This window comes from Protopterus annectens, chromosome 16.part0 (assembly GCF_019279795.1).
Source record: "Protopterus annectens isolate FY-2018-M chromosome 16.part0, PAN1.0, whole genome shotgun sequence".
NCBI lineage: Eukaryota > Metazoa > Chordata > Ceratodontiformes > Protopteridae > Protopterus > Protopterus annectens.
In genome coordinates this window covers 326203954-326217637 of record NC_056750.1, presented here as the reverse complement: position 1 = coordinate 326217637, position 13684 = coordinate 326203954, and the positions used below count along the sequence as shown (strand labels likewise).

At 36.8% G+C, this 13684-nt stretch overlaps 1 protein-coding gene across 1 annotated transcript in view; it reads left to right on the top strand.

The window, feature by feature from the left end:
* Positions 1–2310, top strand: part of LOC122790592 (centrosome-associated protein 350-like) — a 541040-nt gene extending 538730 nt beyond the window's left edge. Inside the window, exons 13-14 of the mRNA XM_044058119.1 lie at positions 605–641; positions 1783–2310. Of these exons, the coding sequence (XP_043914054.1) occupies positions 605–641; positions 1783–2310 (565 nt within the window). The remainder of the gene's footprint in view (positions 1–604; positions 642–1782) is intronic.
* The last annotated feature ends 11374 nt before the right edge of the window (positions 2311–13684 follow it).

Genomic DNA, 13684 nt, shown 5'->3' with positions numbered 1-13684 from the left:
ACTTTTCTAACCAGCAGTAAGAGAAGATACCCATTTAGTTGCAGGCTTGCAGCCACAATATTTTTCAGGGCATCTGTCACAGCATTTTGGAAGTCACTGCCATTGGTGGAAGTGAAGCACATCTGCAGTGTCAGCAGTAGACGCAGGGATGCTGTTGTGGTTAGCAGTGTCTCTGGTTTCACACTCTGAAAGAAGAGTGGTGTAATGTGTAAGCTTTTCATTATTCGTCTCTTTGTCAGTGCTACTCATCTGAAATACAAAAATTGGGTGTAAAAATGACCACCCTAAACTTAAAGTGATGAATATTTCACTATAAACATTGTACTACAGATTCAAGTCTTTACAACAGTCATTACAGCATTCAGTAATCATGTTAGCTGTGATAACAGCCAAACAACAACGTGCCATAAATAAGTAAATTATTAAATCACATTTAATGGCAGATAAAAATCAAGTGTTTCATCTACTTTGCCTTTTTATTCCAAACTGAGCTTTGCTGCTGGTTGTACTCATCCTGCATTTTTTCTACCTACCCCTTTATTATTATTTCTGTTATAACTGTGTCCTGTACATTTTTAACTTATGCTATTATTTTTGACTTTAGCATTCCTGTGAGAAACACATTCAACACCATCTTATCAGTAAATAAATATTTCCTTACATTACCATGAATTTTCCTCATTTTTGTATCATACTGACTAGCTTTTGTCCACTTTCTATGCCAGATGATGATGACATCCTGGTATATATTACCGATCTTATTATTATATTTGCATGTCTGTGCCATTACTTTTCTGTTTGCATATGCTATGTATGCCACTATTCTGAAGACCTTCCTCAATTATTTTAGTGTACTGGCCATGTATTATCCTGTGACCATATTTGAGGTATGTTGGACTTATGATATTTGCAGGCCATTGCCAGTAGTGCTCTTAAAACTCTCTTGTTAATTTATTTAGATGTTTAGTGGTTTCTAATGCCATGGGGGAAAGGCCTAATTATTACTAAATCGTCACTGGTATTTCAGTGTTGGCAGAATCACAAGCTCAAAGTCAATCAGCAGGTACTGTTACAACTCCATCATAGTCCATGTTGGTGTGAATGATTTGAGAAGTACCTATCTGGATTATATCAAGAGAGACATGACTGAGCTCTCGAACTGTGTCTCTCAGGCAGGTATGTCCCTAGCCTTAAGCAGCATTTTACCTTCACCTAGGATGATGCCTCAATACAAACAGAAAATGATTGACTTCAGTAATTGGCTTAGTTTCTGGTGTCATTATAAGGGGATCCACTATCTGTCAGCCTGCGATGACATGCTCGATAGATCTCAATGCTTTGCCAGAGATGGTCTTCATCTGTCACCCCTGGGATGTCAGCTACTGGCTAAGACTCTTTCCACCCCATAGTACCTGATTTGGGATATAAATTCTACTCAAACCAAAACCTTTTCTTTTCCATATTAATCACATTTTTCATCAAAAATGCTTAATTAAATTACTTAATGCAATAGGAAAGCTGCCACAAAAAGCTGAAATTAAGCTTCCCCCAGAGTACTTAGGAAGCATGTGTGTGTCCGGATCTTGTAATGATTTGGTGTCATTTCAAGACTGATCTACCTACCTTGTATCCACTAAGTGTTAGGATAGGCTTGGCTGCTTGGCGGCCTTGAACTGGACTTAGCAAAGCATTCAGTCAATTAATAAACGAAATCATGAAGAAATTAATAAACAAAAGCATGAAGAAATTAATAAACGAAAGCATGAATAAATTAAACAAAAGCATGAAGAAATTAATAAACGAAAGCATGAAGAAATTAATAAACAAAAGCATGAAGAAATTAATAAACGAAAGCATGAAGAAATTAAAGAAAAGCATGAAGAAATTAATAAACGAAAGCATGAAGAAATTAAACAAAAGCATGATGAAATTAATAAACAAAAGCATGAAGAAATTAATAAACAAAAGCATGAAGAAATTAATAAACGAAAGCATGAAGAAATTAATAAACAAAAGCATGACGAAATTAATAAACGAAAGCATGAAGAAATTAATAAACAAAAGCATGAAGAAATTAAACAAAAGCATGAAGAAATTAATAAACGAAAGCATGAAGAAATTAAGAAACAAAAGCATGAAGAAATTAAGAAACAAAAGCATTGTCAATTAATAAACAAAAGCATGACAAAATTAATAAACAAAAGCATGAAGAAATTAAGAAACAAAAGCATGAAGAAATTAATAAACAAATTCAGTTCAAACACTCCACTTGCATGGCATGAGAGCTATATCATGTCTTGTAAAGAATAAACCGGCTCAGCTCCCCAGACACTGCAGACTTTAATAGACCAAAAGAGTGAAAAAACACATATTAAATCTATACATATGAACAGATAACTTAGCCCTTTCACCTGCATACATAGTCAGGCATCATCAAAGTAAAAAAGCCCTTCATCTTTGTTACATTTAAAGCTATTAATTACAGACACACCCCTCTAGGCAACCAACCCCAACCAAAGAGCAATTTGTAAATTAAAGTCACAGTAAAACATCACTCCAATGCTTGTTGGAAAGCGCAGTTACTTATAACTAGAAAAAATATTATTCAATTTAAAACACAAACATTTTAAAAAAATCTATATATAGACGTGTTTGTATAAAAGTAGTAAATAAAATAATGAATAATAATATAATACATAACATTCTTCAAACAAATGTAGATTTATACTTTAAAATGCTAGAATTGATCATTAATACCTGGAGGTCTAGATGCATCCAGCCTCAACTGCCAGATGCACTCCCTCATCTCAAGTAAAACTTTTAAATCACCTCCTTTGTCATTAAATGGAATTCTGTCTATTACAAAAAACAGAACTCTCTTAAAATTAGGGCAACTCAGACTATGCATATACAAGGCATTGTTAGTTCTTTTGTTCCTGGTGTCTCTTAGGTGTTCCTAATTCCAGGAGGGGAATGAGTTGGTTTTAGAGTCCCATGCACAACACAAAAAATGGGCTATGATTTTGCCATATAATGGGCAGGCAGGACAAATTATTAGAATTATTAAGGACACTTGGCAAAGTTCTTTTGACAGTGATACTATAAGTATTATAGGTAACACCCCAACTTTTACATATAGTAGGGGTGGGAACCTTAAAGAATTGATGGAAGCTGAACCTAACATTGAGACATATAAGCGTTCCAAAATGAGTAAATGTGGAGTTTATAGTATATGCAACTTTATTAATAATGGCCCTTATGTGTCAGTTCAAGGCTTCTGTAAAACTATCAGGTGTCCTGGATTCTGTAACTGTAACACTAAGATGGTAGTGTGCATTGCTACATGTTTGAGCTGTTCTACTTTCTATGTTGGGAAAACAACAAGAAAGTTAAGGCTCAGAATCCTGGAACACCTAAGAGACATCAGGAACAAAAGAACTAACAATGCAGGTGTTTTGGAATCTGTTGCCTGTTGTAAGCCTGTTTATAGATAGGCCTTAAACCAAATTAAGTCACTTACATTGAGCGCAAATCTTTTGAAATCAGGGCAGATTTGCACTAAGAGCTACTCTTTTGGAATCTGGCCCCTGACATGAAAAAAATGTACATCTCATAAAATATTCTATAATTATTGTATGCATTTTGAAGACCTCAAGCAAAAAATGCGTATACCCTGATTTATGGCCCAAAAACTAAAATTTTCACTCCATCTGAAAGTACTGGACCTATGATTTGTAATATCCTGAAATTCTCACAGTAGTTCACTTTAATAGAACGGTTTGTTCCTGATTATTTTGTACATGAAATTGTCAATTTTAGAGGCAGTTTTGCATGAAACAGCATGCTGACTGAAAAACAATGTTTTGAGGAAAGCCTTAGTTACTCTAAGTGTGTGTGTGTGTGTGTGTGTGTGTGTGTGTGTGTGTGTGTGTGTGTGTGTGTGTGTGTGTGTGTGTGTGTATGTATATATGGGTCTACTTCAAATGAATGAAGACCCACTTACCTGAAGATGAAATCGCTGAGATGTCCAAAACCTGAAACACACTGCACTATCTCCTCCAATCCCCATGTTGGTCGACTGGATACTTATCCTGCGAAAAATTTTGGCAATACAGTCATTCATTAAAATCAGGTTTCAGACATCTTGTCTCGGCGATTTCATCTTCGGCTAAGTGGGTTTTCATTAATTTTTACTAGTACAATGTACAATGCTATACAAAGAGAGTGGAAGAGTATGAGGAGGTAGTAATATATATGCAGCCAAGATGTCATGTAAAAACATTTCATATTTTGGAAAATATGTGTTGTTTTTTTTAATTAATTTGTCGTGTATTGATCAGTGATGTAACCTGACAGGGGAGATGGACAGGATACACAGCTGGAGGTAAACAGAATACATAAATCGTTATGCAGGAGTGATAATTGAGCTTGAGTGTAATACAGTAGCCAGTTCCAGTTTCAAAGCCTGGTGAAGACATTTGAAAGTGGTTATTAGCTACTGAGGAAAGGAGATTGGGCTATCATGTAGGGTTACAGGGACAGAGCCAGGAGTTTGTAAGATGTGTTTTGAGTAGCTTTTTGAATTGTGGGATAGAGCTGTTGGAAATAAGAGAGCTTAGGAGTTTATTCCATAATTTGGAAATGTAGTATGAGAATAGTGACTCACCGGTGGCGTTGTTTACTTTGGAGACATGTAGGAGGGATTTGTTGGAAGAACGGAGATATCTAGAGGAGTTGTATGGCTGTAGGAGGTTATGGAGAGCAGGAGTTTTATTTGGGTGATGGAGGATTTTGTGAGCAAAGGTAAGTTGAGTAAAGTACAGTAGTTGCAGAAGTTCAAGCCAGTTTAGTTGTCTAAGTGATGTGCAATGATGGGATCTATATGAAGCACCAATTGTAAATTTGGCTATCTTACTGTAGCAAGATTCAGGTTTGGTGAGGTCTGGAGGTTGGTTAGTACTGGGTAAGCATATTAGAGAGTAGATAGGAGGTGGGTTCTGGCAATAGTGGATTTAGTATTCTTAGTTAGGAATTTATTATTCCTATACAAGAGACCGAGTTTCTTATAGACCTTTTTGATGGTTTGGGCAAGATGTATATTGAATTTCAGGTTGTTGTCTATTTCGACACCTAGTAGTTTTGTGTGGGTTGAGGGGGTAATGATGGTTTTATGTTTGGATAGGATTCTGAAAGGTGGGGGGGGGGGTATTGACTTGAGAGGTGGGGGTTTTACCTGGATGAAAGAGGAAAAGTTTTGTTTTGTTTGGATTAAGGATAAGGTGGGATTTTGTGAGCCAGTTTTCAGACAATAGGTAAGATTCCTGGGTGTGTTTGTGGAGAATATGAAGAGAAGAGGCCGAGCATATGAGGGTTGAATTGTCAGCATATTGGACTATGGTGGTGTGAGATGTGGAGGTATGGAGTTGATTAGTAAAGACAGAGAAAAGTAGGGGCCCCAAGATGGAACCTTGGGGCACTCCTATGCAGACTGGAAGGAGGGGGGATAGTTGTTGCTGGCATAGGGTGGCTTGTTGACATCTTGTTAGGTAATTTTGGAACCAGGAGATGGATGAGGTACAGAGGTTTAGGGAGGAGAGGACGTTGATTAATTGTGGGTGGTAAACCATGTCAAAGTCCTTGGACAGGTCTAGGAAAATAGCAGATACATATTGGCCATTATTCCTATGATAGTTAACCATGTTGGTGAAGGACATCAGGGCTGTGGTAGTGCCATGAGAGTGGCGAAAGCCATGCTGTGTATTTGTAAGCAAGTTTTCTCTTTGAAGGTAATCTGTGAGTTGGGTATGGATGACTCTTTCAAGAATTTTAGTCGGGGGATAAGATAGCAATGGGGCAATAATAAACTCAGTGGAGTTGCCTCCTTTGTGTAAGGGTATTATGTGAGAAATTCTCCAAACAGTGGGGACTAGGTCCTCAGTGATTGATCTATTTACGAGAATGGCTACTGGGTAGGCTATACCTTCTGCTGCAATATGAAGGAATTCTGCAGGGAGGTTATCAGCTGCTAGGGTAGTTGGTTTGAGTTTTTTGAGTAGTTTTTTGGTTGTGTTTACAGGGACTGGATGGAATGAAAACTGGTTGGTGGAGGATTGGGTATGGGAGGTAGTTTGGTTTGTAGCAGGGGTAGGGTCATTGTTATAGGTCTGGGAGTTAGCAAGGGATTGGATTGATTCTGTAAAGTCAGTATTAAACAGGGTTGCTACATTGTCTGTGTTACTGGGTATTGAAGGGAGTGGGTATAGCTGATTTCCCTGGATGTAGTATGGTGTTAACTGCAGCCCAGAATTTTTGTGGATTGTTTTGGTGTTTTATTTGAGTATTGTGGTAGCAATTGGTTTTATCCCATTTCACAAGTTTTTTGGCTTTTTTTTACATAATTCAAGGTATATTTGTCTAGTTAAGTGGGATCTGTTTTTATGAAATTGTATCCAGGCCTTATCCTGGGTCACGAGAAGAGTCTACATTCTTAACTAAGCCAGGGAGCATAGTTTGATTTGACTCTAATGGTTCTTGGCGGTGCATGATGATTAAGGATGTCTAAGAAGGTGGAGTTGAATGAGTTAACTGCTTCATCTAGAGGTAGCTGTCTGAGAGTTTCCCATTTGCAGCTTTTGAGGGATATTCATATTTTTGTATTCATTTTTTGTATCTATTTGTGGAACTTTCCTCCCTGGGCCTCTGCTGATAAAAGGGTTAATAGCCCAGTTGGACATCTCAGTAAACAAATGTGAAATAAATACAAATAAATAAATATAAAAAAAATAGATACTGATCATGATGCACAGGTAGTGCTCATAGCTAAAGTCTAACACCTCTAAACGTTAGATAGACTTACTGTTATTTAGTTATTCAGTTTATATTTCTGCTTATTTGTCTGCTTGCTTAACTGGGTAGGTGAACTGCACCCTTTCTTCTATGACATGGAACAAAAAATGTACTTGACCAAAGGTGCATGTATTCAGCATGTAAAGCATAGATAAACATTTTATTTATTTATTTACATTTTGTAACCGGGTAATGTCCGAATGGGCTAAAAGTCAAGCTTATTTTCAGCAGAGACCCAGGGAGAAAAGCTCCCAAAGAATAAAAACAAGTATACATTGTTTAAACAATAAGTATTGCAAAATTCCAGTATTACAAAGATTTCTATGAAAATATAGTAAGAGTAAAAAATAAAAAAAAAAACAAGTTTATACAAGGTTCAAAGAGTTACACTTCAAGCCATAAAAAAGAAACAAAAATGTAATAACCAGACAAGTTTAAACAGACAATATTGAGTTACATAAGTGGAGAGACAGTAGACAGGAAGTTTGTATGCTTAGCCAGGGGTAGTACAGGGGCCAAGCCAGTGACTGGAGAAAGAGTTTAAAATGAGCTGTTTGAAGCTAAGGGTATTGGTTATAGATAGTAAATGCTGGGGAAGGGAATTCCAAGTTTTGGCTATTGAGTAGCTGTATAAAGAAATACCATAAGCATTGTGGGATTTGACAACTTTGAGCAATTTTTTGCGCAGACCTGAGTGAGGTAAGGTTGGAATAGGGATGTACGAGGTTAGATAGGACTAGGCAGTAGCTGGGGTTATGAATAATAGAGTGGGCTACTATTAGTTGATTTAGGGCTAGAAAGTTTGGGAGTTCAATCCGGCTTAATTTCTGAAGGGCTATACAGTGCTGAGCTCTCTGGGGAAGGTTAGTTGTAAATTTGGCAATTTTATTATAGCAAGCTTCTAGGCTATTCAGATCAGTTTTTCAAGGGTTTGTGAAGACTTGAGAACAATAGAAAAGGGTGGATAATAGGTGAGTTCAGGCAGTAGCTATTCTAGTATAGTACGAAAGATATGGTTTAGCCCTGTATAGAGCGCCTAATTTAGTGTGGACGTTTTTGATTGCTGAAGCAATGTGTCTGTCAAATCTTAGGTTACAGTCTAGGGTAACACCAAGGAGTTTAGTTTATTAGACAGGTTCAATTTTTGTTCCATTAGAGGCAAAGATAGAGAGATGGTTTTGTTGGTTTTTATTGGAGGAGTTGGCAAATAAGTTCAGTCTTGTTTGGATTTAGAATCAGTTGGTGGTCACAGAGATATTTTTCAATGTTATTGAGGGCAGTCTGGGACTTTGCTTGGAGTTCATTTATTGAGGGGGCAGAGCAAGTAAGGGATGCATCATCTGCATATTGAATGATAGAGGCAGGTGATGCTGTAGTATAGAGTAAAGAGTAGTGGGCCTAAGATGGTGCCTTAAGGGACGACTACGGAGATGGGAAAAAGAGGAGATAGTTTATTTTCCCATAAGGTGGCTTGTTTACAGCTGGAGAGGTAGCTATGAAACCATTTAAGTGTACTGGAGCTAAAATTTAGAGTGGCAAGTCTGTTTAGGAGTATTTGATGGGATACGGTGTGAAAGGCTCTTGACATATCAAAGAAGGTGACAGAGACAGTATGGTTATTGTTTTTGAGTTGGTGAACAGTATTGGTAAAACTTAATAGGGCAATGTTGGTGCTGTGTTTGTGGTGGAAATCATGCTGAGTAGATGATAAGAGGTTATGTGTTATATAAGGTGGTTTAGAGTCTGTTTGTGTAGGCATTTTTCTAAGGTTTTGGCAAATGGAGAAAGTATAGCTATAGGCCTATAGTTAGAAAGGTCAGTAAAGGGACCTCCTTTGTGAAGTGGTATGACATGAGATATTTTCCAAAGCAGAGGGACATACTGTTCAGTGACAGACTGGTTAATAAGAATAGATATAGGATAGGAAATAGATTTAGCAGCAAGTTTAAGAAATTCACCAGGTAACTGATCTGCAGCAGGAGTACATGGTTTTATTTTGGTTAGGATGTTTTGACTGTAATTAGTTGAGATTGGACAAAGAGAGAAAGGAGGAGTATTGGGGTAAGGGGGGAGTGGTAAGGAAACTGTGGAATTGACTTTGTTATTTAACAATGAGCAATTTCTCTCAGTTTTTATCTGAGGCTTTAGCCAGGTTTCAGTAATTATGGTTATGTCAAGGGAGTAGAGTGAAAGGGTGGCATGGAATTATTGAATTTTATTGAGGAGGTTTCTGAGGTTATAGTGTGTGACAAGTAGGTCTGAGATAGATGATTTAAGTGGTGTGAAGGGGTAGTTATTGTTTTTGGTGTTTTGAGGGAGAGTTTGGTCAATCGAAGTGGAATGGGTGGGCCCTGGGTTCTTGATAAGGGCAAACCAGTGTAGTGTGAGATATTTTACTTTGGAGAAAGCTTATGTTGCTCATGTAAGCAATGTGAGAGGCTATTGGTGTTATAGAATTTGGTGGGGAAATATACAGAATTAAGATTAAGTAATTGAAGAGAGATGTGTACAGTGTCGCTAGTGATGTGGAGGGTCAGTCAGGAATACAGGAAGTGTTGTTGAGTGATAGAGCATGAGATGTTGGGTGTGAAAGGAGGGTAAGTAACAGGATAGTTAGTTTGGGTAGTAGGGTTGTGATAGTGTGGACTGGTTTTGAGTAAGGCCATTGTAGGGAAAGAAAAAATTATTTTGGACTAAGAGTAAAGCTTTAGAACTAAGAATAGTAAGAGTGTGTATCTGTAGTAGGGAAAGGGATCAGATTATAGGTTCAGACTGTCAGACTAAAAAGCCACACATGGAGAAAATTTAGAACAATTTTTCAACAAATTAAGTTGGGAAGGTTCACCATTGTCACAGAGCTAGTAATGAAACAAAAGAGACTTCCAAGTGTACACAGCATTAAATAGGAAGAGCGATTAAATGAAGATACATGAGAGAAAAGTACCACACTTAGAATGTGTGAAACTAATGTTGCACACCCAAGGAGAATAAATAAACTGCAGACTAAAATTTAACATGCAGGTTAGAAATCAAGATAAGAAGAGTCCCAATTCCTAAAACAAGAGCAGGTTCCTCGTGTCAGCAGCAGTACATTTATGTGCCATAAAAACCTCTCAAGTTAACAAATATCACAGAACGTCTTTGAACCATTGCTTTAAATTATATAAACAACAGAGGGTCCGGTGATTAAATTACCTGCTGAAGTGATGGTGTTTCATCACTTTCAGGAATAGAAGCTTGTCTCAGCAGAATTATCAGGTCTATATTATATATTCGAAGTTTCAAAACTTCAAATCACATATGTTCAACAACATATGATCAAAGTTTGAATCTTCGAATATATAATAAAACATCAAAAAAAAAATAAAACAACAGTCTGAGCAGTGGGGCAAGCCCCTCCTGCACCCCCCCTACTTAATATACCAACTCCGAGATCACATTTCAGTGCAGAAAAGGGAAATTCTCCCATTCTGCACCATACAGCACCATTACATTTAACCTTCGAACTTTTCAAAGTCCGATTATATGGTGTGGACTATATGACATTCGAATTTGAAAAGTTCATTTATGTAATAGGAACCCGAATTATCAACATGGGTGATAACTCCATGCACAAATAACTACTCTTCTGGCCTGGAAAAAGATGTCTTCTGTGTGCTATATACGAAAGAGCATTTTCAGCATTTTAATGTCTGGGTTTTAAAATAAGTTCTGTCACAACTGCATCTATCATGTTTATAGAACAAAGCTTGTACTCCTACAAATAGTTGTTACAGGAGACACAATTAGAAAGAACTGAACATGAGAATATGATAAAGTAAGGTTTTCGGGATGGCTATTCAGTGGAGTACCTGGGACAAAGGAAATGAGGAGCATGTATATTAATTACAAGAGGAACTCCAATAGTGATAGAAGAGGATAAAAAGATAACAATGGCAGATTTGTAGTACTAAGGGGCTACTGGCACGGGAGATGGATTATACTGGCATGTATTTACATTACACCTAAAACTGTAAATTCTGAGACAAATCAGTTTTCAGCAAGAGATATTACTTGTAGGTGGGGACTGGAATGTGATTTGCAACAGTGAAGATGTGTCGGGGGGGGGGCAGAAGAGAAAGTATAACAAAGGAGGGTAGATTGAAGAAATTTATGAAAATATTTGGCATGGAAGATGTGAATTCAGTAACAGGAGTTCGTAGTGAATTTACGTATTCCCCCAAGATACAAAAACTGGGCTAGTCTAGACAGAATTTACATTTCACAGAAACATGTGCAGTTAATTGGTCTTGATATACACACCCAATAACTATTTCAGATTATATGCCAATAATAACTAAAATAAAAATACAGGGTAATGGAACAAAAATGAGACACTGGTGCTTTCCCACCTATCTGATGAAAAGAGAGGGATTTAAGGAATGAATAGTGCAGATTATTCAGGAGCTATTAGAGAGGATCGAAATCTCTTCAGAAAATGTAGGATAAAATTAAGGTGGAGTTTAAAAATAGGATTGAAATAAAAGAAAGGGAGCTATGGTTAAGCAGTAACAAATTATTTAGAGGGAATGACAAGTGTTAAAGTATTGCAGAATAGGGGGGAATCTAACAGAACAAGAACAGAATCAACTGCAGAATGCTAAGCAGAAAATAAGGGGTTACCTCGAGAATATGCATGAGTTTAGAAAGATTGATGTTAAGCAACTGTTTATTGATAATAACAGTAGAGCACAAAAAAATTTAGTGCAACAACTCAGGCATTAGAAAGTAGAAAGGGCTGTCGCCAAGCTTAGGGAGCCTATAACAAGGAAGGTAAAAAGAGATCCTGTAGAGGTTTTAGAAATATTTTGGAAATTCTATGAAAGTCTGTATAAAGTGAAGAAATATGGAAATCAAGAAAAGGTACAAATGGAAATGTTTTTTAAAGAATTAAATATGCCAAGGTTAGAGGTAGATGAGGCTCAAATACTAATGGTTAGTATAGGAGGAGATGTGATAAATATTATATATAACTAATGTACAGGAAATTCCTGAGGAATAGGTGGTATTTCTGTGGAAGACTTGAAGCTAGGAAGGGAAAAAACTGATGAAGATCTGGAAGGTTTTGTTCAACAGTATTTTTAAAGGTGGAGAAGTACCAACATCCTCAAACAAAGCAGTGGTAGCTGAAATAACTAAAGAGTGTAAAGATCCATCGGGCCCAGCTTCATACAGACCCATTTCAATAGTAAACCATGATTATAAAGTATACGTGTCTATAATGGCTAAAAGAATGACAAAAGTAATCCCAAAATTGATATGGATCAGTGTGGCTTTGTGGAGGGGAGGCAAACATTTGGCAGGATTAACAGATCACTGATGGTCCAGAGGGAAGCAGAATGTAAGAAGATACCATTGTTGTTGTTGGGTCTTGATGCAGAGAAAGCATTTAAAAGAGTAAACTGGGATTTTATGAGCAGGGCACTGGAAGCATTTGCATTTCCTGAAAATATTATACGGTTGATTAGGAGGATATATGAGGGATAGGAGGTGAAAATTAAAGTGGGTGGGATCATTTCTGATAATTTCTGCTTGAGCAGAGGAACTAGGCATAGGATAGCCATCCTTTCCCCACTAGCCAAAATCTTAGAAAAATGCTTACATCAACAAATATTAGAATACCTACTAAACAACAACCTCTTATCAGACCCAGCATGGCTTTTGCCCCAAACACAGTACTAATACTGCTTTATTAAGTTTCACCAACACCATTAATCTCAAAAACAAAAAATAATATATCTCTGCCACCTTCCTTGATATGTCAAAGACGTTTAACACCATCTCTCATCAATTACTTCTCAACAAACTTGTTACATTCAATTTTAGCACTGAAACATTAGGCTGGTTTTATAGTTATCTCTCTAACCGTAATCAAGCTACCTTTTGGGATAATAATCTCTCTCCCTCACTGCCCATTACTGTTGGTGTCCCACAAGATTCTATTCTTGGCCCTCTTCATCATTTTTACTAATGATCTGTGCTCTGCAGCTAATCCTGCCTCTATCATTCAATATGCAGATGATTCTTACCTCATCTGCTCCATCCCAACTCTGAATGAGCTCCAAAATAAAACCCAGAGCACTCTGCAGAGTATTGAAAGACACCTTACAGTCCATCAACTCATTTTAAACCCTAACAAAACCAAGCGTATGGTATTTTCCAATTCTTCCCCAACAAATAAACAAGCTCCACTTTCTATCTGTTCCTCCAGTGGCACGGTTATTGAACCCATAGAAAAAACAAAACTTCTTGGTGTTACTATAGACAATGGCCTAAAATGTGATAGTCACATAGCCCTAACAATCAAAAAAGTCCATATTAAACTAGGTGCTCTTTATCGGACTAAACCATATCTCTATGTAATCTGAACTTGATTATTTCATATTTTTAATATTTCATATTGTTTTCATATTTGTACCATGTTTATTTTTTTCATCAATGTTTTAATTCAATTACTTGTAACTTTACTCAATTGTACTAAGTGTATATTGTTTTTTTTTCTTATCTTAATTTTTGTAAATATTGCTTGGGAGCTTTTCTCCTCGGCTTCTTGCCCAGTCGGACATCACCCAGTTAATAAATGTAAAATAAATAAATAAATAGGCAATAATGTCCTCTTTCCCCTTTGTTATTTGTATTATATTTAGAATCACTGGCAAAGAAAATAAGGGACTCAGAAATTCAAGGATATAATTGGTATGGTAGTCAAGAAAAGCTGGCTGTATTTACAGATGATATTATTTTATATGACAAAACAGAAAGAGACATTACAGTGTTGTGGAACATTCTGAGACAGTTC